Source organism: Ipomoea triloba, chromosome 15, assembly GCF_003576645.1.
Source record: "Ipomoea triloba cultivar NCNSP0323 chromosome 15, ASM357664v1".
NCBI lineage: Eukaryota > Viridiplantae > Streptophyta > Magnoliopsida > Solanales > Convolvulaceae > Ipomoea > Ipomoea triloba.
The window spans coordinates 593,712-620,630 of record NC_044930.1 but is presented as its reverse complement, the minus strand read 5'-3'; the positions used below and the strand labels follow the sequence as shown (position 1 = coordinate 620,630).

The 26,919-nt window shown below is 37.2% G+C and overlaps 2 protein-coding genes and 1 long non-coding RNA gene across 7 annotated transcripts; 1 reads left to right on the top strand and 2 right to left on the bottom strand.

The window, feature by feature from the left end:
* Positions 1–901: 901 nt before the first annotated feature.
* LOC116006442 (serine/threonine-protein kinase CTR1-like) lies at positions 902–10,584 on the bottom strand. The gene is made up of 16 exons (XM_031246808.1): positions 9,834–10,584; positions 9,233–9,534; positions 8,993–9,137; positions 8,727–8,830; positions 8,121–8,329; positions 5,982–6,350; positions 5,810–5,850; positions 3,517–3,585; positions 3,317–3,417; positions 3,126–3,210; positions 2,946–3,044; positions 2,516–2,584; positions 2,304–2,435; positions 2,124–2,218; positions 1,844–2,043; positions 902–1,265 (listed from the first exon to the last, which is right to left on the bottom strand). Exons 1-15 carry the CDS (start codon positions 10,401–10,403, stop codon positions 1,932–1,934), a joined length of 2,502 nt encoding a protein of 833 aa, XP_031102668.1. The 5' UTR covers positions 10,404–10,584; the 3' UTR covers positions 902–1,265; positions 1,844–1,931.
* Positions 10,585–14,597: 4,013 nt separating this feature from the next.
* Positions 14,598–24,646, bottom strand: LOC116006664 (protein ROS1A). Of its 5 annotated transcripts, none has more exons than XM_031247128.1 (20): positions 24,454–24,645; positions 23,324–24,014; positions 20,882–22,711; positions 20,418–20,801; positions 20,223–20,313; positions 18,957–20,118; positions 18,753–18,832; positions 18,570–18,654; positions 18,403–18,494; positions 18,261–18,329; positions 18,125–18,161; positions 17,957–18,039; positions 17,005–17,469; positions 16,812–16,848; positions 16,675–16,732; positions 16,230–16,369; positions 16,054–16,119; positions 15,840–15,954; positions 15,719–15,757; positions 14,598–14,970 (listed from the first exon to the last, which is right to left on the bottom strand). In XM_031247128.1, the coding sequence occupies exons 2-20, from the start codon at positions 23,823–23,825 to the stop codon at positions 14,852–14,854; spliced, it is 5,454 nt and encodes a 1,817-aa protein (XP_031102988.1). In that variant the 5' UTR covers positions 23,826–24,014; positions 24,454–24,645; the 3' UTR covers positions 14,598–14,851. The 5 variants fall into 5 exon arrangements, with proteins under 5 accessions (XP_031102988.1, XP_031102985.1, XP_031102987.1 ...); XM_031247125.1 differs by having other exon boundaries at positions 14,852–14,970; positions 23,324–24,020; XM_031247127.1 differs by having other exon boundaries at positions 14,852–14,970; positions 23,324–23,983.
* Positions 24,417–25,276, top strand: LOC116006665. Its single transcript, XR_004095173.1, has 3 exons — positions 24,417–24,557; positions 24,709–25,000; positions 25,096–25,276. It is a non-coding gene; the product is annotated as an uncharacterized LOC116006665 (long non-coding RNA).
* Positions 25,277–26,919: the final 1,643 nt, after the last annotated feature.

Here is a 26,919-nt window from a genome sequence, read left to right as displayed (position 1 = left end):
TCAATATACCACTTCTCACGACAGCAGCCAACAAACTGCTAGTACTTGCTTGCCCAGGGGATTCAGCACCTGAATGCTTGGAAGCATTTGACAACGAACGTGTAACCGAGGGCTTAGTATAACCTGGAATTACAGACACAACTGGTTTCTCGGCTTGATTGATAGATTCGAATTCCTGGGGGTCTGATGCTAGAGGCTCAGAAATATCCAAATGGGCATTCCGAGAGAGTGTTGGCTGATATTCCTGATAAAACTTGTAGCGAGGATCCAAAGTAGACCTTGGAATCTAAGATGTTCTTGGATCCACCTGGGATATAGTATGTGTTTGGTCTTTGCGAGTTACTTGACTAGAACTGTGTTGAGATTGATGGTGAACGCTGGTTCAAGTGTTCAACCACTCAACTACGGATATACGTATAAGTTTGATTCGAGCCGGTTACTACCAAAGGTTATAATTTTTTTTGAAGAGAAACCAAAGGTTATAATTTATAAAGTTATTTGACATAGCTTCCAATTGCGGAATAATCTAAAGCCTTGTACATACTAGTTTGAGAATGTAGAAATGCTTAGAATATGCTTGAGAATGTAAGAATGCTTAGAATATTCTAGAATTTTATGGAGTCCTCCTATGTGTATAGATAATTTTAGAGAATTCTAGATAAGCAATCATTCATAGTTGTAGGATCAAATCAATTTCCACCATCCATTGAAAAAGTGGAATGGGTATAAATACCCCTCATAGGACTCCTTTGTAAACCATCCAAGTGTGGAATAATTTATAAAGTTATTTTGAATTAATTGAATTGAGTCTCGAATACGATTATACAATTAAAAAATATTGTAATTAAATTAATTAAATATCAATTTAGTAATCACAACATTCTAAATTTAACTCTCGGTGACAGTGACAACTTAGTTCTTCATTTTATTCTAGTAAAGCTGCAGAGTGCAAGATTCAATCATTGCACAATTTACCTCCTTAAAAAAATTCAAGAGTGCAAAGGATATTAAAACCAGAATTGACTACATTTTAAATGACTATGTGGTTTAGTTTTCCAGCATGTATCCCCCCCTACTACACTCAATTCCAATAGCTGATACAAAACCATTGCAAACAAAAGTACAAAATATTTGATTGCTAACATTCAAATAATCACTTCCAGATTACACAAAGAAGTTGGCTGCTGCTTGAACTATGTAAAAATCAGTTTTCACAACAGGCTATTTGAAGTCCAAAACACTATTATTTACACAAGCAAACAAGCCTGCAAAACACACAGCAATGTACGCGTCATAACTGGAATCTCAAAAGAAGAATTAATTCCCGCTTTTGGTCCCTCAACTAGTGTTGCATTTTTTCACTTTTAGCCCTCAACTATCCATTTGACTACTTTTGGTCCCTTAACTTTTTCAAATCAACCAAATTGAGAAATTCAGTCCAAAATGTCTTCATATGAAGGGTAAAGTTTGATAAAATTTATTTGAAATGTGAAAGACCAAAAGTAATTGAATTGAGAGCTGGAACTAAAAGTGAAAATATCACTATAGTGGAGAGACCAAAAGTGGTAATAATTCTAATAGGTAACTAACAGACTATAAGTCATGCATCTTAAACCTAAACATGTCTCATCCTAACAGCTCGACATAATACCAAGACAGTGTAATGATGAAATCAAGTTAACAAATTCGTAATTGGTCATCACAAATAAACAACGGCATGTCTAGTGTGCAAATCAATAGAATATCAAAAGTCACCATGTTTTTCATTGGAAACCAACAATAACCATAGGAAATGGACATGATACGACTGAAGTTTTTAAGTGTGAGATTTCTTGCCACATACCTGACATAACCAAAGCAGTCTTCCTCCAACAACTTGAAAATTAAGGAATACCATGTGCCGTTACACAATTTTAGAAGTTTTCAGGCATTCATGTAAGCAATTGCACATCTGTACGACCTTGCTGAGGTGTAGTAGCAGGTTTAATCAATGGCCTCAGCATGTCCATTATATTTGCAAATGAAGGACGTTTCCATGGCTCACTGCAATAGTCCAGTGATCTTAATGAAAAGTAAATGAAATTGAAAACTAATGAAGTTCCATAAAAAGAATATCAACTTACTTAGCCCAGCATGCCTCAATAATTTTTGCCACTTGAGGATTCAAATCACGTGGTATTTCGAGCCTCTTGCACTTAAACCCAACAGCTGCTACAACCTATATAATTGAATATATTGAAAAATCCCAATATTGAAACACCTTCAATCTACTAATAATTATGATAAAATTATAAAATAAAAACCTGGGCAGGATTCAAATTACTCCATGGTTGTTGCAGCGTTGCCAGCTCCCACAGTATCACACCAAAGCTGTATACATCTGATTTTTCATTAGAAGGTTCATCACGTAGAACCTCTGGTGCCATCCACTCAGGCTGTCAAAAGAAAGGACATTAGAATTTCCTTATATGAATTCATAGCACCGAATTACAATGTATAAATAAAAAGAACTTACTGTTCCAGCAGCTGATTTTGAAGAAAGGAACGTGTTTGCTTTTAATCGGGAAAGACCAAAATCACAGACCTGATGAAAACATTGTGTAAAATGCATGTTATAGCTTAAAATAATATAAAGAAATGAAATCTCCAAAGTTCATCTAAAAAGTGACATGAAAAGTTGAAAACTGAAGCAGGACAAGGGTAATTGGGTATATCAAGTATAGTGGATTTTTAGGTTAAACAGTCAAATAAGAATGTTAAACCTTTAAGGTGCAGCAATTTTCAGTCATACAGTCAAGTTAGGCAAATAAGTGTTGAAACCACACAATAAAATTAACCAACTAAATAAATGGCTTCAGACTAACACATTCACCAAATTATGTGCTATTCATCAGTCATCATAAGAGTTAAGACATACAATACATTAATGATGGTTCTCGTCTCACCTTCACTGTGTACTTCTTGTCAACTAAAAGATTTGGGGATTTTAAATCTCTATGAACAATTGGAGGATTGCGTTTATGAAGATAATTCATTCCCTTTGACTGTAAAAGATGATATCAAGGTATTAGCCAAACACGGAAATATAGTCAGACATATACACAGAAACAGATATTGACACATACCACATCATAAGCCATAGACAGCCGACGTCTCTCATCCAACATCTCTCTTGCACCATGTTTATGCAAAAGTCTATATAGACTACCTCTGAAATATTTTTTTTAAAAAACTCAATTGTATCAGTCAGTTAGAATAAGGTGGTACTGAACTACTGATAAGAGGGAGCACTTCTGAAGAAGTCCCAAGTTGAAACCTTGATAAATATTCTGTAACTATGGACAAATTTGGAGGCTGAGTAACAGCACCCATGAAAAGTACAATATTTGGATGCCGTAAACGTTTCATGATTGCAACCTGAACAAAACCAAATATGAGATGAACAAAATTAGCTATGAAACATTAACCAGTAATAAGTAATAGAGGCGGGGGACAAGTCACAAACTAATACTTCACCTCCCGTAAAAATTCTTGTAATCGCTCTGGATGAAAATCTTGCTCCATTAGAATCTTCACAGCAACATCCTGAATGATAAATGATTTGGAATTAATAGCAAACTCAATATTTAATCAGCAAAGAAGGAAGTTTCAAAGAAAGCACTTTCAGAGGTAAAAACAAATTGCAGGCATGAAAAAAAATAAGTTAAGATAATTTCTGATGTAAATGTGATTTTCAAGGTGCAAGATAAGCTAAAAGTGATATATTAAAATAAATGAATTTCAAATGATGATTGTTAGAATTGTCTTCCTTGAGCAGTGTGAACTAAGCCTTGGGAGCTGAAATGAACATACTGTAGCCTTGGAAGCTGAAAAGATTATTGGGTAGCTTTGTAGGTTTACTATTTGAGCATCTTTTATGTGTATATATATTGTGTAATCTTCTTTCAGTAAAAGACATGAAGTAAGATAGTTAATATATTTTCAGCCATTTCTCTCTTCTTGATTCTTCATCTTGCTTCCTCCTAACTGGCGGGTGGTGTTATTCTCCACCCGCCAGGCCTATGATTCTTACAAACTCAACATGATATCAGAGCCTAAGATTCTAGGCTATTTTCATCCTTTCCATTTCTGGAAAAAAAAAAAACACCATTTTTTCCGGCGATACGCGGCTGCCCATTTCGTTCCGACTCACTTCCGGCTAGTGTGTGAAGAAACTACCACCACAGCCTTACTCGGAACCTCGTCGCGAGCCGACGCCTGAAATCCGGTGGCCATCATCCTCTGCACGCGCCGCCGCACTCCGCCGGAAGTCTCCACTCTTTTCCGGCCATATCTCTCTCCTCCGATCTCCGTTCAAGGTGTTGTTGCCCCAAGTAGATTCTCCTTGATGAGACGCACCTGGGAGTATATTCAGAATTCCAGTCTCCGCCGGTCATGCCGGTCAACTGCCGGTCAACCGTCTGAAAAATTCCGGCGACTGTGGTATTAAATTCTCCCGAGCTTCCAGTATATGATGCTATCATACTTGGCCTCTATTTCTAGCTTTTCACCTTGAAACCACATCTTTTTCCTCCTCGGGATATCATGATAGAGTGGTGTTTTGTATCTATTTCTAGCTTTTCATCTTGGCTTCTATTTCTAGTTTTTCGTGTTGAACTACCACATCTTTTACCTCTTTTCCTACTAGTGTCATGTATTTGTTCAGTTCACACAACATTTCCCTCCATTATAGCATCACATGATGTCCCAAACGTCCCAAACTGCAGTAATACTATGGGCACTTCTCTGCCAAAGTGCTGCAAATTTCTTGGCAACCATTGATGCCTGCTGGGTAAAATTTAAAGGTTTTTGGGTTTATTGTTGAGCTTCTTCGGTTCTTCCCATGGTGTTTACTATTTTTGGTATAACCGTGCTATTTCTTTATCTCCGGTATGCCTTATCCCATGGATGGTAAGTTTCAGCACTACTATAAAGGCCTTTGATTATTCCCATGTTTCAAGTGAGGGGGAGTGTGACTGTCTACAATTGGTGTGTCGTCTTCATTTCTTTGCTTTTCGTCTTCATTTCTTTGCTTTGAAGTATCTTCATTACTATGGGCTCAATTGCATTCTGTGCTCCCGTTCTCCTCCACCACTCTCGATGAAGATTGTTGTTGGCAAGTCATAGAGTGCTTATGTTGCTGTGAAGGTGTTAGTGTTATTTCTTACCCTTGGTGCCGTCATTTCCAAGGATGGTCGTGACAAGCTTCGCCCTTGATGCATTTCCAAGGGTTGTGTTTAGCATTGTCTTACCCTTGGTGCCGTCATTCCAAAGGATATTCGTGACAAGCTTCGCCCTTGATGCATTTCCAAGGGTTGTGTATAGCATTGTCTCTCTGAAGCCATCCAGCACTGTTATCCTCTAGTTGCTTGTAATCTTCATTTGTAATTTAGAGTGGAGTTTATGTTTGACTTCAAGCTTGGAACTTCTAGATGTTCCAGCTTGAGGGGGAGTGTTAGAATTGTCTTCCTTGAGCAGTGTGAACTAAGCCTTGGGAGCTGAAATGAACATACTGTAGCCTTGGAAGCTGAAAAGATTATTGGGTAGCTTTGTAGGTTTACTATTTGAGCATCTTTTATGTGTATATATATTGTGTAATCTTCTTTCAGTAAAAGACATGAAGTAAGATAGTTAATATATTTTCAGCCATTTCTCTCTTCTTGATTCTTCATCTTGCTTCCTCCTAACTGGCGGGTGGTGTTATTCTCCACCCGCCAGGCCTATGATTCTTACAAACTCAACAATGACAATCAAAGGATAAAGGTCTTACAGAGCCATTCCAATCAGCACGATGAACTATACCAAAAGAACCTGGAAATAGCAAATTATATTGTTAGCTACAAACTCCTAGGGGATAGTAAACTGTAACTGCATCCAACAACATACTCCGTATAAGAAACAACACTTTTAGTGTCCTAGAGGTCAGCAGAAGAAGGGATTACCTGCCCCGATTTTCTCTTTTAGAACAAGATCAGTCCAGGGAATATCCAGATCTTCTACATCAAGTGCAAGCTCCTTACCCGGTTTATGTGAAAGTAGATGATTATCGACCCTAGGGTCAGATTGGACTATAAGAGGATGTGTGTCTATCCCAATGTTCAGTGGGCTGATGGCATTTGAAGGATTATATATTTCACTATGTTGTGACTCTTTATAATGAGCTTTTCTCTGAGCATTTGTATGAGGCAAAGGTAATCTTGAGATTTCATCTTGATTGCTTGAACTAGGCACACAACCATTTCTATCAATGTAATTCCTGTCCATTTGTTTAGCACACATGGGAACACTGGCATCTCCGTCAATGGCAGTTCCTAAAAAATATAACATTCATTTTTCAAAAACAATTGCTGAGCATGTCAAAGGTTATGTTAGAATAGTTCAACATGTTAACAACTGAAGAAATATCTGCCATATAAATGAATTTTGTGTTTTTAAAAAGAATGATACAATTTATACACATTCAACTAAATCTACATCTCAATAACCAAGGTCCTCTCCATCTGTCACTTAGCCATCTTCAATAAAGAGATAAGTGGTATTCGCTTTGTCATTTATTTATATATTTCCTTTTTGGAAAAGAAAGTCAACTGCACTGATAATAAAGAAAGTCAAGCACATCTACTTTTGTTTATGACAACAAAGCTCATTTTCTGGATAGTGAAATGTCCCCTTTTTGATTAGTTAGATTAAATTTTTTCTTTATCTTTTATTTTAGGGATAAAGTACAAATAAGCCATCCAACTATTTCAGTATTTGGCAAACAACAATTAAGCCACCCAATTCAAATAAGCTCCAAATAAATCTATGAACCTGGAAAAATGTTGCAATTATCTTTTTTAGCAGGTAACCTACATGTTGTTGCTTACTAGGATTGCCACAAGTATTTTTTTAAAAACTAGGATCGCCACATGTATCTTTTTTTAAATAAAATTTTCCGTGTACTTGAGCCATCTACCAAATCTAAAATTTCTCCAGAACATGCCCAGACTGCAGCAAAAGTGCAATGGCCAATGTAGAAGAAGGAGAAAACACAGAAATTTTAGAGAGAGGAATACGGTGAGATCAGCGTGAAGCACTAGTCAACGAACAAGCTCAACACTGTAGACAATAGAGAGGGGGGGTGAGGTGGGGAGGGAGAGAGTGTAAGTTACTGTGTCTTCCGGCATTAATGGCAAAGGGGGAGAAGCAGTTGAGAAGCACAGCAAAGAGAGTGCCGAAGCACGTGACGGAAGCATAGCTGCTCGCAATGTTCAAGGAGTTTACTATAATTGACAAAGTCAACATCATCGGAAATATAAGGCATAGCCACTAGAAATCAAATCTCCATTTTCTCCGTCTCTATCTGCTGCCGGTCACTCATATCGGCCATTTTCTCTTTGAAATACTTTGCCTCCTCCTCAGCTCTGACCTCCACCCGCCATCATCTACTTCCCCTCAACAATACCCTCAATCATTGGATGGCTTGCGGAGGCAGCTAGTGGCCAAGTCGGCAGCGCTTGGAGAGTTCATAGGGATCCAATCGAACAGCGAGTACTCCGTTGAAGTCGGTGCAAAGAAGAAGTTGTTCCCCGGTGGGGGGAAGTACACGCAGATCAAAGAAGAAACTGAGGATTTATTTGGAAATAATTTTTAAAAAAATAATTACACGTGGCAATCCTGGTAAGCAACAACCGGTAAGTTACCAGCTAAAAAAGCTAATTGCAATATTTTACCAGGTCCATAGATTTATTTAGAGCTTATTCAAATTAGGTGGCATAATTACTGTTATTCAAACAGTTGGATGGCTTTTTTGTACTTTATCCCTTGATTTTATTTCTTTCTATTTTAAATTTTCTTGAAGGAAGGGGATTTATTTTATTAGTCCAGCGAACTCTATATATTTTATTTGAAACTGAGTGTCCTTGTCATATATTGGCAAAAGAGAAAGAAATAGCTCAGCCCACAAAAAAGAACATGAAAAAAGGAAAGCATAGTAACAAGGCAATGGAAGTAAAACCAAAGATATTAAAAAATAAATAAATACTCCGTAACAAACTGCAGAGACGTCAGCATAGACAGCTAAGTATAGTAAATATTATCACCTGTGGAAGAATCATCAAAAACAAGATGAAGTGATTCACTGTCTGAGAAATATTTTTTGGCCAAGGAACTGAAATCAGTTGTAGTTTCAACCTGTCTGAATCTGGGAAAGCACAATGGTGAAGAAATCAAAATGGAAGATGGACCATTGAGCAACGAATCAGGCTCACATAAGCATCCTGGCCTTCCAGCCAAATCAACCAGGTATTCCCTGTGATGGAAAAGCATATTATCATATTTTATCTTTCACCAGATGTACCAATTCAATTTGTAAGTAGATGTAATTTGTACTAAATGTAACACCAATAAAAGAAAAGATGCATGTCTGAAAACATTATCTCTCTCTCTCTCTCTCTTCTAGGTAGGCAGGCAAAAAGAAAGCAAAGGAGATAAATTTTCTGCTACAGGAGATGTTATAAGCCACTAAGTCCAAAACCAAATAAGCTCCAAAGACTTTAGAAGATTCCAGGCTAGTGAAGGATTAAAGCTCAGGGGCCAACAAAACAAGCAATGCATGCATCATTTCTCTCCATAAACTTCAAAAAATAAAAGATCTCTTGAGTGTAAGAATGAAGATGGCAAAAGAGCATTCTAGGTCCCAACTTTACCTGTCAACACCAAACTGAACAAGACACGAGGAAGCATCATTTCTATTACAATATTTACATCCTTTGGCAATTCGACATGGTAAACCAATAGAGTCAGCAAGTACCTGTAGCAATCATATTTCAAATACATATGAAAATATGGTCGTTATAAGAGTAGAATTCTTGGCTCGGAGAGAGCTGAGGTGTAGATATGGTTTTTTTTAAGAATGTAATCCACAACTACATGACAGAACATAATTGTTGGAAAACAACTGACCAAAACATACTTTGAATAACAAAGCACGGTGTCTACAAAGGCCAGCATACAAGCTACCAATGGGAATCACAACAGATGCTAAACAGTCCTTTAGATCATCTCTGCATTCCTTCCAGACAGGAACCAAGTCATCTTCTCCACTAGAAGTTGCACCCCTTGTGAAAGCAATAAAATTTAATTACAAAACGATAGGAAAAGATGGGGAAAAAAAAAGGTCTGTGAAATTTATTAGTATGTAGTCAATTCTCACCCCATATGGTTGCAAGCTAGCCTTGCGAGCTCTTCAACAACCTCTTCTGTTGTGATGCAACTATTGGACATGCTACGAACCCGATTCTGCAGGTCCTTCAAATTGGAGTCACTATGCTTATCAATCAAAATTACTTCAACCGAATGTAAAATGGAGGGATCTGCAGCTTTTAATGATTCAATTGATGGAATGCGGCCATTTTCTTGCAGCTCCGAGCAGACAGTCCACACATAAGGATCGATCCCGTGAATTGAATAAAACCCATCAGGAACTTTGTCAGAGTATGATAAGCATCCATTTACCTGATGACCCATATATTTTGGAAGCAAAATTTAGGTCACATGCAAAACATTCCTTTTTAGCAGGTTTGCAGTATTAGTTACTGTGGTTGTGTTATGGTAGTGTGATAAACACCATCCAAGCTGCTGCATAATGCAGCATCTTCATTTAATTCAGATTAACTGCCCCTTCTTTTACTTCCAAAGCCAAAGAGCTTTTGGATAGCACAAAGTTGGACCCAAGCAAGTGCAGAGTTTTGTTTGTCATCATGGAATAGAACATAAAATCATAGAACTAAATATAAGAGAATGATAAAACTTACCCAGAATCTATGGGACATGGACTCTGCTGAAGCAGTTGAAGCTGAAGACCTCGATGCCCCTTCGTCGGGCACAGGATCCAAAAAATGAGGATCATCAGCACATGTAGCTTCAGATGAGAGCCGTAGCGCCAGTGCTAGCTGCAACTGATAGCTCTCCTCAGTCTGCTGCGCCCAGCTCTTGGACGATGAAGAGCCGCCGCCACCTAGCCTCAGGTCGCCGCCGCCATCATTTAACTGTCCATAAGATGCATCAGGATTGGATAACGACGGCATGTAGTAGTCGCCGGAGATCGAGCTCTCACCGAAGCTACTACCGCTGGATTGTCTCTGCAACCCAATCGACGCCGGATACCCCGGCGTCCCGATCCGGTTCTGCGACTGAATCATTCTATGATCAATCAAGTCCCAATCAAATCCCTTATCACCTTTCGCCTTATTCTTCTCCCCTGAATGAGACTCGTAAGCTGGCACACCAGCTCCGGGAGCGGCAAACTTCGGTAGCTGGTGGAAATTATCGTCCGGAATCTGACTCAACAAAGTATAATTAGATCGTCTTCCAGGCATTTCCATCGGAAAGTTTCAGTCAAATTATAAAACACAAAACCCTAGCAACCTCATTACTGTAGCAAATACTTCTAATAACATATTCTCTCTCTCACCATATTTCCTCACTATTCCTTCCAATAGTCTTCGCACTTGTCGGGGGAGGAGGGAAGAATATGGATGTTCTGTTCCATGGCGTAATATCTTGGAATTTTTATGGTACAATATTAATAATGAGTACGACTTCTTTTTTTTAAATGAAGAGATAAACTTGCCTCCATTTTTATGCTACGATGATAAACTTATCTAGTACTAATTTGTCACTTAATAAAGTGGATAATTTAATTTTTCAACAACTAAAATTGTGTATAGTTTAGGAGTTAAAAATGATCATGTATATAATTTATGGATTAAGTTTGTACTACAAGTATAATTAAATGATCAAAAATGTAATTTTCCCTAATTAAAATGTCAATTGATCCGCGAAAAGTATTAAGCTTCCAAAAGCGAGCTTCGAGGTGATCGAGATGTCCGAATATGTAAAACCAGAGTAGTTGATGACGACGACCAGTTCGAGAACATACTGATTCATCACTTCAAACATAAAGCTCATCGACTGCCTGCTATCTTAAAGAAACGAAAAATCGTCCATGTTTTCGAGCTTCTCTCTAAATGACTCATAATGCTATACTCATAAAAGACAGCAAAGTGATGTTTCTTACTTTCATTTTTCTGCAAGCATTTGAAAATAGGGAAAATGGTTAAATACATCCTCTAACTTTGTGTAAGAAGTCAATTAAGTCCCCGAAATTTTGAAAGTTGCAACCAAACATATTAACATAGTAATGTAATGCATCTAGGCCCGAAACCATAATTGTGATCTGTTATAGCAAGCCAACGGTATTTGGTAAAGGATTAACCAGCAAGTCGCCGGAAACGACGACCAAACTAGTCATCGTCTTCGTCAATCAGAGAAGGTGGTTGACGAAACCAAATCGATCGCCTTCTCCGCCTTTGGGGATGGGGTTGCTATCTCTAATCGATTGGAGATGGCGATCAACTGATTGCCATCTCCGATCGATTTGAGATGGCGACCAACTAGTCATCTTCTCCAGTCAATAAAGATGACGACTAGTTTGGTTGCCTTTTCTGGAGGCCTACTGGTCAATTATTTGTCGAAATATCGTCGGAGCTCTTATAGCGGTCACAATTATGATTTTGGGCTTTGTTGCGGGACGGGGGCAGGGAATATACTTCATCCCCATCCCTGATACCCCACCCTGATCCCCATCCTCGTCGAGGGTAGCAAATATTTCTCTATCTCCCATCTCCATAGGGACTTTTTGGGGACAGGGAATCCCATCCCAGGTCAAACTTTATTTTGATTAATTCTTTTTATTGTATACATAATAGTCAAACAGTAAAACTAGTATACTTTACAATATTTACATAAAAATAAAAATTAAATATCAGATTTTCAATTTTAGAATAGTCAAATATTCATTAATTATCAATAACAATTAAAATGTCAAATATATTATTTAAATAATTTTCATACGAAATATAACACATCCAATATTCAAATACAATACAACATATATACAACCTTAATAATAATAATAACAATACAATACAATTATTATTATTATTATTATATTATTATATTTTAAAAAATCGGGGACGGAGTGTGGTGGGGCAGGGGGATCTCCATCCCCATCTATGTCCCTAGTGGGAAATTGAAAATATTTCTCACCCCTGCTCCTGTTCCCCATCCCCATTGGAGTAGGGATTGGGGACGGGAGAAATTGACATCCCTATATGCATTTAGAGATCAAATCATATGAGAACCAATCTCATCAATATGTGTGTGTGTGTGGTGGGGGGGGGTTGGGAGATAAAAAAAAACGTGTGTGTACATATTAGGCATTATGATGTGTGCATATTAAGCTTTACACTTGTATTGCACACAACACGTGTTTAAAAACATGTTGTAAAACACGAACAACGACGTGTTAAGAGAACAAACAAACGAGAGAAGCAACGGCTGTCAACCTGTCATATAGCGGACACGCGTAACATGTTATCACTAGCCATATCGTGAGTTTCATTCTATTTTGTTCTTAACTTTGACTACTAGCTTAGACTCGTCCCGATTAAATTAACCTCACGCTTTACATCATTAGCTACCACTCACTACACACAAAAACTCTCTCTAGTAACATTTTGTAACCCTTCTTTATTATGCTTTCTTCATCTTCCTCGCCAAGTAATTGAGCATATACTATGAATAAGCTATTAGATATAATCGTCTATGGAACTAGCTTCTCAAATCGATCAACACTACCAGATTGAAAATTACACGTAAGTTTATTTGTAATGATTTCTTCTTTCGATCTATGCAATTATTGATATATACATATCATTTATAGCGCACTAAATCACGTACATATATAATTATCATATCTACTTTGCTTATGATCTAGGGTTTAGTCTAACTTGTATGATTTATAGCAATTCAAGTTGTTACGTTGATCCTACCAAAAAAAAAAAGTTGTTACGTTGATATTTGTAATGAAAATTGATATATGATTATTTTGCTTTAGAAATATCTTATGATGTAATTGATGTGACTACTCTAGTTGTGATCGTATACTCCGTATAATGGTGTGGATTGCCTATTTGTATATACATCTTGTTGAGATAAGGGGAGAGTAAAAATGTAAAATATTTTATTTTATTTATGTTATTATTGTTGATTGACCTAGTTTTGTGATCAAGTTTGTCATTGTGGTGTTAAAACATGGTGATGATAAATAAACTAGCACTTTTACAAATACTTCTAGTTTGTTTCTTTGTATAGTGATTAGCGTTTAATTATAACAATTAATATTATTGGGCTGAATCACATTAAAAGTATGTAATAGGCAAACAACTTAATTACATATAGAAACTCGTTTCAATTATACTAATAGACTATTTTGTGAAACTACTTTATATCATGAACTTATGAAATAATAACTCACTATCAAGCGAGGCAGTGATGCTGCCATGATTACAACATAACTCAACATTGGAAATTAGCTAATGAAGTTTGTACATTTATTTAATGTTTTGGTGGTGGTGTTACTTGTGTGTTTTCTTTAATTTGTTATTTAAAATTCATTTAGTTATAACTAACTGTATTAAATCTGTTAATGTTTTACTTATTTTTATGAAATATGGTATTTTAAATGTTTTACTTTGAAAAGTGTTATCTAATTTGTATAATATTTTATTCATATTTCTTATATTATGCTCGTGCCATTCGAATATTTGAAAATTGAGAAAAAAAAAAAGCCGTTAAAACCGGAGTTCGAACAAGAAACCAAACCGAACCGCTACTATAGCCGTTAAGGCATATGTTCCTGTATTTTTCCCGGACCGGATCGGGTCTATGTCCTCCACGCATGTAACCACCTTTATATAACTAAAAAAAAGGAGGGAACTCGAAAACGGTTTGGCGGCAAAAAGTTCTAGCTGAGAAGATTTCATACATCCTAGCTCTCTTTCATTCAAACAGAGAAAAGAAAGCAGGTTTTCAGCAGAGAAATCCTCAAAGGCTCACCATAATCGATCAGAGACAGCACGAGTATATGTGCAACAGTCGCGCATCCATTATGCGATCTATTGAAGGTACTCTGATGTTGACTTGGATCTTCGTTTACTGTAATTATTGTTTTTGTGAATATTGATGGTGTCTGGGATCTTCGTTTACTGTAAATTTTGTTGTTGTGAATAATGCTGTTTTCTTTGCCATCTATTTGCTAGAATTTATGTGCTGTTTTATTTGTCACCTATTCGCTAGAACTTATGTGCTGTTTTCTTTGCCATCTATTCGCTAGAACTTATGTGGTTTTAAAATAGATAGTTAATATGCAATGCATTGCCATGGTGATCAAAATCTTCTAGCCTAAAATGCTTATTCCTCTCAACTTGGGCAGATTCAGTACTGCATTCCTCTCAACTTGGGAGAAGATTTAGTAATGCATACATATCCGTTTGTTTGCATAAATTAGTCTCAGCATCAATGAGATGCATTCAGAACCCGGATAGAGCATTTGTCAGTTGTGGTTGAATAAATTTCATTTTATTGTTTAGGCTTCGTATATGTGAATCCATGGAAGATAACCCGACTTTGCTGACAAATATTCTAGCCTAAAAAGAAAATGATGGAAAGAACCATAAAGCAACTGGATTTGAAATAATGGAAGTAAATGATAAATCAGACTGAAACTTTTGGTTTTTCTCGCTAAAAGACATCAGTGACCATAGTTTTGAGCAATGAATGGCTATTCTTCATCACTCTACACATTTTGAAATATATTTACATCTAAATGCCTATTTCTGATAAGTAGCATGTCTTTAAATAACATGCCACTCTCTGTTCTGAACTGCTATGATATGAATGTCAGAGGCTATGTTCAGCAGGTTAGTGCCTAGCTTTCATCCGTCTTTCTTTTGTTCTTGGTCAATCTGCTCGCTGGAAAGTGCAACCTGGCCATTAGTGGTCGAGGAGCTCGCGTCTTCCGATCAAATCCTCTAACACAAACGTACCCTGAAAAAAAATCACCATTAACTTCCGAGTGGAGTGAAAAACTAGAGAGAGCTGATTTGTCTGTTACAAGATAAATTATGGTTTCCTATATTTTCAGATGTCATGGCCTATGTCATACAAGAAAACATGGAGAGGGGTCTTGATTATTTGGTTCTATGCTGGAGCAGTCTTTGTGCACTATTTAATGACTAGAAATATATACAAGATCATGAGATTTTGAATAAAAGAAATATACAAAGTAAAGAACACAAGAAGATAGCAGGCAAAATAGGAATAAGGAACAATAGTGCTATGTTACTCTACAGTCTACTCTGTTTCCTATATTTTCAGATTCTTAATACTACTAGGGTGTTTAATAAATTGGCTAATTGATGCTATGTTTGATGATTAAAATAGGTCTGAGAATGTAATGCTTTCATTTCTAATTGCAAGTAATAAACACATAAACACATGGAAGATGAATGGATGTGAACTCATTGCCCATCTATTGAATTTCACTCTTCTTTATATATGCTCTCCTTTTGCAAGGAGATTAGTGTGAGAAAGACTAGTTTATGGCTGAAATTGTCTTTTGACTTGTTTTCATGGTTACATCTGGAGAGCGCTCACTAAATATATGTCCTGTAGTTCTACTTGTTTAAATGTATGGGATGTAAATGATATCATTTAGAGTTCTACTTGTTTAAATGTATGGGATGTAAATGATATCATTTAGACTACTAGAAACGTGTGATTGTCATTTACATACCTCTCCAGAAGCAGTGTTGGATATCTTCTGTTGATAGGCCTATGAACAGAGAAAATCATGTCAGTAAATTCTCAGAACATTTCTAATAACTACAGTGATGTGAGTTTATTAGCCATTTTACCTTTGAATATTGTTGGTATTGAGGTTCCAAAGAAAACAGTTTTTCGGTGCAAATCCCACAACCAATCCCTTGGAACATCAATTGGGTTTAGGCTGGATTCATGATCGGCAAAGACCTATTGAATGTTTTGTTTTGAGAACCTCATCGTTTTCAGAAGAAAAGGATACTTTGATATGCATGGTAGGCTTATGTGAGTTTATAAGAGATACTTTACCTCATTGACCTGAAAGTATGTGCCATTTAAGGGAAAGCTTCCTCTCATTGCTGTTCGACAGGGTATCTGTTAACACAACCTTATTAGATGGTTGGTCCAAAGGAGGTTGTTTCATTTGCCTTTTGGCCATCGATTCATGATTATTGTAGTGGTAGTGTTTCTATGCTCATTCTTACCAGAAGTGTCCCTCGAACAGTTTGGGACTGTGCTTCTCGTATGCTATTGCATGCAAAACATGTTTCCTCCTGACATAGTTTGCCAGATTCTTGGGAATCACATCTCATTTCTGGAGGCTGAACAGAGTTTGCAGTTTCACCTGATATGAACATTACACATAACTTATTGCAAGGAAATAAACAAGTGGGGAGAGAGTAAAAACCACAATAATTCAGAGCTGGCCCACAATGCTTTTAAACTGGCCTCATAAGTCATTATCCAAAGTATGGACCAGGGAACATACTTGCTATGCTTAGTTAAAAGTAAAATATGCTTAGCTATTTTAAACAAAATTATTTCCTTCTAATTACAGCACTAAATGCACTTACAGGAGATGACTGTTGCATTTGAATCTATCACTAGATTCTTGTTCTATTATATCTCACAATAGGTGTGTTTCCTTACCAGGTGTCCATATGGCCAGAAGGTAAGAGCATGGATCATCTGGATCTCTTTTCTCCAACTGCAAGATAAGAAAATGTAATTATTGAAAGAGTTCAGTTCTGATAACTACTCAACATTGCAAATGTCAAGTTACTCACCCCTTCTAGAAGAGGATGATTATCTGGAAGCTCATAGCTGTAGAATAGAGAAACAAATGAAGTAAGCATTTCTAATTGTTTTGTGTCTAAGAGGGCAGGTTTGCTTAGTTACTGACTAATATCCAGTTCTGTAGGCAGTGTGTTTGGATATTAAATTGTCATGCTATCATAGGTATTATAAGCGTATACTTACACATTATGCTCAGTTCTGAGCCGGCTAATATTTTTGAGTTTAGGCATGGGAATGGAAGCAGCTTCGGGAGTTAATGCTACCAATGCCTTTGACATTTCAACCTGATTAAGCTCCATATTGTTTTTCACAAACATCTTTACATTTTGAGCCAACTGAATCAGATTGAGATTAATTGTAGGAATTTCATTAGGATCTTCACTGTAGGCATCCTCAATGTCAGCTTCTGATGGTATTTGATCTGGCACGGGTGTGGAAGGCACTTCAATAATAGGCTCTGGTGTTGCTGGCTCTTCAATGATGGGTTGAGAGTTGTTTACACCATACTGTGCTACTGATTGTTCATTGCTTTGAGGTAAGAGTAGCTGCAGTGGATTGATAGTGTCTACTGTGTTTTGTTCAGCTGGTTTGTTTTCAAATGCAGGCACAATGCTTTTGTCCTCCGGTGCAGGAAGTGCAAGCCTTGCACTACAAGAGCCATATTCATTAGTTTCACTCCATGAAAATAGAGAATATTTCACGTTTCACAGATGTGTGACTAGTTTCTTAAACATGCCATTTAAGTCTATCATGACTGTGCTCATCAAATGAAAATTACTAAGCAGTGACAGAAACTTTAGAATTTTGCATGTCCTAGTGCAGTGGTGGCTGCAGAATTTTAATTTAGTGGGTTCATCAAATTTATACACATATGCTTTGTATAATCCATAATATACAAAAAACTGATTCATGTTTGTTTCCTTTTTACAGTTGGATATATTAAGGAACTTTAAACTCATTAAAAAAAATCCAAAAAATATAAAATTGATATATTAAAACTTCAGTGGGGTCAGTTGACCCCTCTGGTAACATAATGGAGCAGCCACTATAAGCTTACTCCAACATTATGGAATAAAGAATAGAAAACAGAAAAATAGATTTTAGTGTAAGCAAGCAAGAATTATAAAAGACAAACCTTGCAAAAGCACTTGCAAAATGTCTGCATTCTGCTCTCATTGGACATGCATTGCAATTTGGTTTGCTCTTTGTACAAAACACCTAAGAAGTGGTAATATATTAGTGTTAGCTTTTTACTGAATTAAAACAATTCAGAATTAAGAGATATCTAATGGCAGTGGCAGACCTTTCCAAATGTTATCATATGGTAATGCAGCTCATATCTGCAATTAGATAGAATCATTAATCGAGTCATTGCCGTTGAGTGATTCAAGAACAAATTAATTATACAGTGCTCATTATGTCTAGGCAGTTATGCTTACAGTGTTCCTTGATCAAGCTTGCAGAGTCGTGGCCAAAGATACTTTTGGATGGATTCCAGAACTGGATACCTGCATAAATACATCAATATCAGTTTTTCATTGCACAATCAATGAGAAATTTCGCAGCAGTAAAAGCACTTACAGCTCTAGAAGGTGCAGTTGTAGTGACTCAGGTAATGGCTGCAGGGGCACCCACCCAAGCCTTACAGCTATTCGTCCAACATTTGTGTCAACCTTATTACAAGACATAATTCAGGTAAATTTCTCATTTGTAATAATTTGCATTGTGTAATTGATGCTGAATCTTACTGGGAAAGCCAGATGGTGGAGTGTCAAAAGCCGGACACACTCTACACTCTTCAGACCCAACCCCCTGAAGCTCAATAGATACTCTCTGAACCCATATACATGCAACAATGTTTGTAAGGTAATAACAGATGGATAATATTTTCTGGACTGTATCAGTAATGTTGGAAAATATTGCATTCTTACTTTGCTTTGTCTGGTGGAACATCTCTTAGCCATTCTAAATCAGTGCTACCGTGTTCTTTGAGAAGCCGATTTAGGAAATCCTGCAACATTTTTATTATCCTTCTCAATTGTTTATTCAGCATGGGGTATCTTGTTAATGTGAAGGAGAATTATTGAACTTTGCATTAGAGGAACTATCATTACTCATATAATTAGTGAATATACCTTTATCCTCTCTGCTAGCATGTTGTTCATTCCCCTCTCTTTGATGGTTTCAGCAATCTCATTGACATCTGCACATCTTACTGCTTCCCAGTCCAATGAATCCATTGTGTTCATTGTTCTTTCTCTTTTCTTACCGCTGGCCAAGGCCTGCTGTCTTAAATGGTCCCAATTCACTGCATTCTGTTTCTCTGTCCCAGATCTCCCCCCTTTTTCTTTAGAGGGATTGCTGCTTCTTTTATCAACCGTATCAAGATGTTTATTCTGACCATCTGAATTTGACAGTGAATCAACAACAGTACTGGCTCTCCCTGTGATATCCTGAATATCCAATGAAGTTGGGCATTCTTGATCTAGCAGCAAATTGCAGTTGCTTTCTTCAGTATGAATCTGTGAATCAGAATTGACCATTGGATTTTCACCAGCTATGATCTTTTGATTAGTTGCTTGGTTTGGTGATTCTGTTGATGATTCACTTTGTTCGAGGGCATAATGTTCTCCAATGCTAACAGGAAGTTTGTCATCTTCCTTGTTCTTTTGGAATTCCGCAGAACAATCCCTCTGTTGGTTTGGCATGTCCATATTAGCTGAGTTGTTTTCCTGATTGTAAACTCCATGTAGCATGGAGGTTCCTGCCATCTGTAATAGTTGAATGAAAGAAGTGCTGCAAAGACTGGTGGATTCAGTAATATCAACAGTTTGAGTATGTGAAGAGTTCACAGAATTTTGTGAAGAAACTCCAGAATTCTGAGAGGACAGCACATTATCTGCTTCTGTTTGGCCGCTGTGGAAACTTGCCTCTTCCTCGTTGATCCATTTTGCTGGCCTATCTAATGTTAATCCATAATGCACATCTTCTGGATCCTTTTCAGAAGAATCGACATCTTTGGTTTTAAAATTTTCGGTGGACTTAATGCAATTGGAGGTGCCTTCAGTCAACTCACTATTGACAACTTCATCTTTGCAACCCATCTCCCTGAAAGCCATGGAGTCTTGACCAGGAGTTGGTTGATTCAAAGAGTTTTCATGCCATGCAATTGTGTCATCAGGATCCATTATGCAAACTTCTGGTTCTTCAATAGTTATATTTGTTCTCTCTTCATGTAATTGTTCGCTAATCTTTGATTTGAGTGGAAATCGTGCAGCCATTGACATGAAAGCAGAACTGCAAGAATGAGGCCAATTTCATATTGGAACTCTGATTTTAGCTGCCTAGGATTAAACTCAGAAAATAAAATTTACAAAAGTTTAAATTCAGAAGTTGCTGACCTGGAGAGGTGATCTGACACATTTTGAGTTAGAAAAACTCCAACTACAGAATCTACAACAGATCCCTTCCATGGAGAGAAGCGCCTGTCACCTGTTTCAAGAAGAAAAAGAGGGAGTGTCCAGACCATTTTCTCTACAGAATTCAAAGTTGCTTAAATTGATGGCCAGTAGGGATGCTGAAACTTGAATGATTACCTTGGACAAGACGCATGCGGGCAATAAACGAATCTGCTCTTCCGCGGAACACTTTCCGCTCTTCTTCCCACCATTTTGTCTTCTCCTCATCTGTTCCATCTATGCCTTGACTGTTTATATCTTGTAGCAAGAGTTTCCATACTCTAGTTGTCTCATCATCAAGATCGACTTTTGGCCGTGGTTTCCTTTTTTTTACCCCAGTAAAAGGGGCAATAGTTCCATCTCTTTGATAAAGAACAAGGGCAGTTTCCCTTTGGAACTTCACATTTCTGGTACTGAGTGTGTACTGACCTTGATTATCAGCATTTATATTAAGATAGGTGAACCGCTCCACAATTTCGTCAATTGGAGAAGAGCCCCTCCACATTAAAGCTGGCAGAGAACCTGAATCAGATGTTACATGAAAAAGTGAGCCAAATGCAGTTAAGTTCTTTCTCTAAAACTTGAGATTGCATTTTACATACCAATTGGTGTTCTAGTGTATTGGTGTTGAGCATGTGTATTGGGAGCCACTGTACCATTCAGACTGTTTCTTTTTGAACGTTTTTTCGTTTTCATTGTTGGGCGAGTGCCAGCAACAAGAGCTTCCATGCATGTATTGAGATGCCCTGTGTGTTGTTTTGCTGCTGCTTTTCTGGATGAATAAGTTGGGAACTGTTTGCAAATCTCATGCAGGGATGCTAAGTCACGGACTCGAGTGAGACCCTTTGATCTCTTCCTTTTCAACACATCAGTGTTCAATGGTTGAAGATACTTGGGAGACTGAAGTGCTGGATTTGTTTGGACACCATGAACTTCAAATTGACTGGTAGCATTCACATTGTGAGTTTCAGTGTTGAGGTTTTTACTACAAGATGTTGCAGGAATTTGCCCCTTCTCAGTCCTCTTTTTCTTATAAATTGTAGGAAAAGGCATCCCAATGGATCTGTCAAAGTCTGAAAGAATTGCTTCATATGCCTGCAAAGAGTTATAATGAATTCCAGCAATACTTGTTTTGTAGAGTTCTGCTTCGGCCAAGCATGAATGCTGTCTTTTGGAACCTCTTAATTGGGCTTCCTCAGTCAAGCACACATTGCTGCTACAGTTGGAGCTATTTTGGCTGCTTGATGCACATTGTGGTGCAGTCATTTCTGGAAGATAGTCCTCTTTGTCATGTGTTGCATCTGAAAAAATGATTTTACACTTCCCTTTTGTGCATTTAGTTTGATTTCCATCCATCAACTTGTCACATCTCAAATCAATCTTGCTGGGATTTGAAGGATCAGGAATTTGTGTTCCTGGCTGTGAAATGGACTTTCCTATCTCATGATTTATGAGGTCATAACTAATGTTCACTTCAGTGAGTTCTGCATCTGATTTTTCATCTTGTTCAAGTCGCACTGCCGGCATTGATTTAACCTGTTCACACATATTCTTCACATGCGAGTTATCAAAGTTTGAAGATGGCTCAATGAAATTCTCATATTCTTCAAGATCCACAAAGTCAAAATTTAAAAATCTCCTGGAGGATCTTCTGGGGCGAGAAGCTGTTTCTGGTTGAATAGTTTCACTGCTTCCTTCTTCAATGGGATCTTTTGTGGGCTTTTGAACTTGGTTCCTTTGAGGATACATTCTCTTCACTTTTGGGGTTTCTTTGGAACCAGGAGGTGTTGTCTCAGGATTTGTTACATTTGAATCCTCATCTGTGGGAGTGGCTGCACCTCGGTTTCTTTTAGGATGCTTTCTGTCAACTTTTGGGGTCTTACTGGAACCAGGAGACATTATCTCAGGATTTATTATGTGTGAATCCTCATCCAAAGGAGTGGCTGCAGGCTTGTCTACTCCTTTTCTTGGGGTATACTTCCTCTTTTCTGCCTTAATCTCCTCTGTGCCTGGAGTGTTTGGGGCTCTTGGTTTATTTGCCCTTTTAGCTTTGCCTTCAACAACCACCTTTGGCCTGTGTTTTTTTCTTCTTGGTTTCTGTTGCGGTGTCTTATTTGCTTCAGCATTATTTGCTTCAGCAACTAGTTCGCCTGTTTTGTCAGGCTTGTGGTTCTCCATCATTTCTGATAGTTCTCTCACCAGCACTGACTGCTCTTTGTTTCCTTGGAGGTCACTTTCTTCAACATTTTCCTGTACATCTTTTAGTATCGGTATCTCATTAATGTCTAGATTTAAATTTAGCATGCTCTGTCTTCCCTTGTTCTGAACCGGGGTGATGGGTGCAAACTGGAATGAGTTGCTGCTTGAGGCTGCATCTCTCCCAGGTGGAGAATTCAGATTGAAAGAGATTCTGGAGCTAACAGAACTTCCATCTGCACATATATGCATTTTGCATTATATTAGTTTGAGGAATATATTGCTGAAAGAAAATATTGTAATACAATATGTTACATCAGTTTTAAGAGACAAATTGGTTGAAAATTAGAACATTAAACTTAATTGAGTTTTCTACACTGCAATTATTAAATATTAATATAGGTAGACCTCTAATCTTGACCAAATTATATATAGTAGAAAAGGGAATAATAGGTGGTCCAAAAGCAATGCAAGTTAGAGTTTACTATTACAGCTCTATTTCACAAATGTCATAACTTGTATTACTGTTTCTGTTTGATCAGTCTGGTGCTAACACTTTCACAACCTTTACTGGAAATTCTTATATCTTTACTGCCTACATTTATCAGATTAATGTGGGAGAACTCCAACCCAGGCCATTTATTGTGACAAAATACTCTCTTCAGTGCAACTATGATCTATTTACAGAGTACATTTTATGTCTTAACAGGTCTCAACAATCACATGTGATAGAAATTAGACTGGCAAGGGAAGCAGGTCAAGTGACATTCATGCTATGAAATGTAAGCTTCATTTTTGTATTCAGGGCAAATTGAATTGAAAGAAATAATATTTCCAGAAACTGATACCTGCATTCTGTGAACTGAAGAGGGGATCAAATGCTGTATGTGCAGGGGCATTTTCAACTGGCGCCGTGGTTCCTGCAGCATGCGCCAGTGCCAAGAGGTTCCCAAATGACACATTGTTCCAGTTGTCTGCATGATCAATAGAGAAGTTCTCCAAGTTCAGAGCTCCCTCTTGCATACTGGATTTCGACGCTACTGCTGCCTCCCAGCTGTTAACTCCCCCATCAGTCACTAAATTTGTCAAATCACACCTATCATCCCTGGTAAGAGCATCATTTCCCTGCAAGAACCCTCCTGGTTCTAATTGGTTAATTTGGCCTAAGCAAAAATCTTGTGGAATTGTTTGCAAGTCTGACCAATTTGCTGTAATCTGCTGATTTTCCTGCACTGTTTTGCAGATCGGCTCCAATGTCAGTAAGCCAGGCTTTGCTGGGGTTGCTGGAACCCAACTGCCTATCTGGAAATCTTTCAGTTCCGGAATCGAACTTCCAATCCCGGAATCCATTTCACAGATATTGAAACAGGTAAAATCTGTTCCTTTCCCCTTTCCTTCCACTCTATGATTTCAGAACTTTCCCTCAGATTGTTTCAAAACCTTCAAATTTGCAACCTCACAGAAACCAGCTCAAAATTCAGTTCACCAGCTTCCCTGCACCAGAAAATCTATCAGACAGAACCCATAGAAAATGAAATGCTGCAACTTCAAAAAAAATAAAATCAGAGGACTGGAATTTATTTCAAGCCATTTCTATATCAAGACTTAATTTTGATTATATATCAAATGCTTTTCTTCACTCTTCAGCATCAGATCTCTCAAAAGAAAACCACAACCAATCTTTCTACCCCGTTGAAGCCAGTAACTGATGTCTAAAATCAATTTAATTTAATAAAAAAAATTAGAGCTTTAATCTGTTGATTTAATAAATATTAAAATTAGAATTAGATAGATGCGTGATAGATTGCAAAGGAACAGGAATAAATCTGTACGGAATCTTTCTTGATCTTTTATCAGAATGCCACTGTATTCTTCACATGTTTCTCTGGATAATTTTTTTTTTCATTTTTAAAAACAAAGGAATTCACTGAATAATTATTGATTGAATCTAGCAACACCCCAGTCAATTTTTACCCACCTGAAAAATGAGCCATTACTGGAGATCTGGCAGTGGACGGCCGAGAAGAAACTTAAGCTGGGACTCCATGAAAGAGCGAAAGTAGGGAAGAAACAAACAGAAAGGTTAGTGCTAGTAGAAAAAGCCTTCCCTTGTAACTTTTTCTCCCGGTAAATTACCCCAGGACTATTATTATATTATGTTTTTCTGTCTGTTCTCAGTTCTCACGTATTTTATAATCAGAAATAACACATATATATACACTGAAGTACACAGGTATACACCTGAAGTGAGAAACGGTGGTTAGGGGCACAAATGTAATTCCGAACCATTACAAGGCGGATGGCGTGTGAAGCGGCTGAAGAACTGCTGAACACGTGAGTGGGCAAGGATCTGCGTTTTCGACATCTGGCAATGACAACATCTGAATTGTCAAGTTTGGGTTTTTGTTGGAATCGTGACTCCGTTACAAGGGCGTTAGTACGTTACGTTTCGATCTTTGTTTTGTAGTGATGGGTCTTGCATGGCATCCAACCCACTCCGGTGCCGTCAATGACGTCCCCCCCAGGTAGTACAATCATGCACGCTTTTCTAATTGTGGGGGAGGTTGGGAGTAGTAATTAATTTGCTGAAATCAGTGCTCTTATTTTATGAATTGGATAGGATTATGGTGGGGTTATAATAGTCCATTTCTATCCTTCGCTGGCACAGAAGAAAAGGTCACCGGGGCTTTCGGTTGTGCTATATGAAAAGGGATGATAGATTGATAGTTGGCGGGATTCTTCCATGGGTCGTCCATTCAAAAATTTGTTAAATAACTGTCATTCTAAATATAGTACAGGAGTACGGCTGTTTTATCACCTATGCTGCTATATTTATTTGTCTTTTTTTTTTTCTTCCTTTCTTGCAATCTTATTTTTCTTAGTATAAACTCAAATTTTAACTTCAATAATAATAATAAATCAAAGAGATTCATTCTCAACTTTTCTTTTATATTATGTTGAGAAAGTAATTATGAACAGATATTACATTGTAATAGTCAGTAATACTTTTAAAAAAATATTATGCTATTTTTACATGATGATTTTTTATATATTTAGTCGGATGAATTTGATAATAAACAAATTTATTGATGTAAAAAATTTAGATATATTTTTATGTGCTTTTTATTTAAAAATATCTCAAATATCATCAACTGTTTTTGATGTAATAAAAAAGTGCAACTTTTGTCCTATGCAGCACCACAGTCCACATGGGATCCGCACACGGTCTTTGCCCATTGGACAAGTCTAGTTAGGTAAATGACTATTTTTATTGTTTATATAATAACGAGCTTTCTGTTTTATCGTACCTTAAGAATGTTCTGGTATCTTCTTATTATAGCATATGACATTTTAACTTTTATCTTTGTGCAAAACAAAGTTTTGAAATCTATTCTGGAATTGGTAGCTGTCACATCGTTAACAAGTAATCTCGATTCTTAATCACAAAAAAACAATTATAGAATCGATGTTACTCGTTAACATCGTGTTTTGCTAATGATGAAGGGAGGTTAAATTTTGGTGATATTGAGGAAAGTTTAGCAGGATTCCCGCAGGCTCACACCGGAAAGCATATGCTTGACCGTTACACCGCTAGTTGACTGTAAACAGTCTTTGACAGCGTTTCCTCTACTCCCTTCGTTAATTCCAAGGTCTCGAGAATCTTATCTGCTTTTCACTTTCATTTCGATGGTAGTTCGTGCTTTGGGCCCAGTTAGTCTTTCAGTGATCGCGTACCTCGAGGCAGCACCAACTTTGCGTGCTACTTTCCTCCCGAAGGCCACGTGTATACCCAAATCAAGGGTGGTGCCGTGGTGTTTAATTAGTTGGCTACTTGCGTGCTCATTTAATTTGTTGTCATCTCTGATCTTTCTCTTGACCGTTTTGCTAATTTGGATCTTCTAGGAGAAGTGTAAAAATGTAAAATGAATAGTTATGGGAGGGCAGACTAGTAAACCAAGCTAATCCTTTGTCTTCTAGCCTGCCTTTTGTGTCTAAGATGAAGTGAAATGGTTCACGAGTTATCTGATTTGTGATTCCTACTTTTGCTACCTTTACACTATTTGTGTTAACTTTTCACCCATGCCATTATACCATGGTTAATGGGCCATTTTGGTGAACTCTATCAAATAACATTAACCGTTACTGTTAGTTATTTTAGATGTGTTTATTACATGCTTTTATGTCATGTGTTAATGTAGATATAATTAACATGTAAGTGTAAAGTGTAATTATGTTTGTTATTATCAGATGTGTTTATTATGTATAATAAATTTTCTACATATATTCAGGTGGTGTGTATATTTTCATTTGTGTTTATATGCTTGCTTGTCGTGTGTCAATGCAGATATAATTAAAATGTAAGTGTAAAGTGTAATTATGTTTGTTATTTTTAGATGTGTTTATTATATATTTAAGTGGTGTGTATATTTTCATTTGTGTTTAC

Coding starts and splice junctions, on each gene's coding strand:
- LOC116006442 (XM_031246808.1), bottom strand. CDS start 10,403: ATGGAAATGCCTGGAAGACGATCTAATTATACTTTGTTGAGTCAGATT. Junction 8,330..8,726: donor GTTCAGTTTGGTGTTGACAG/GTAAAGTTGGGA, acceptor TTTCCATCACAG/GGAATACCTGGTTGATTTGG. Junction 5,851..5,981: donor AAAAGAGAAAATCGGGGCAG/GTAATCCCTTCT, acceptor TGCTATTTCCAG/GTTCTTTTGGTATAGTTCAT.
- LOC116006664 (XM_031247128.1), bottom strand. CDS start 23,825: ATGGATTCCGGGATTGGAAGTTCGATTCCGGAACTGAAAGATTTCCAG. Junction 18,162..18,260: donor AAGCTTGATCAAGGAACACT/GTAAGCATAACT, acceptor ATCTAATTGCAG/ATATGAGCTGCATTACCATA. Junction 18,040..18,124: donor ATATGATAACATTTGGAAAG/GTCTGCCACTGC, acceptor ACCACTTCTTAG/GTGTTTTGTACAAAGAGCAA.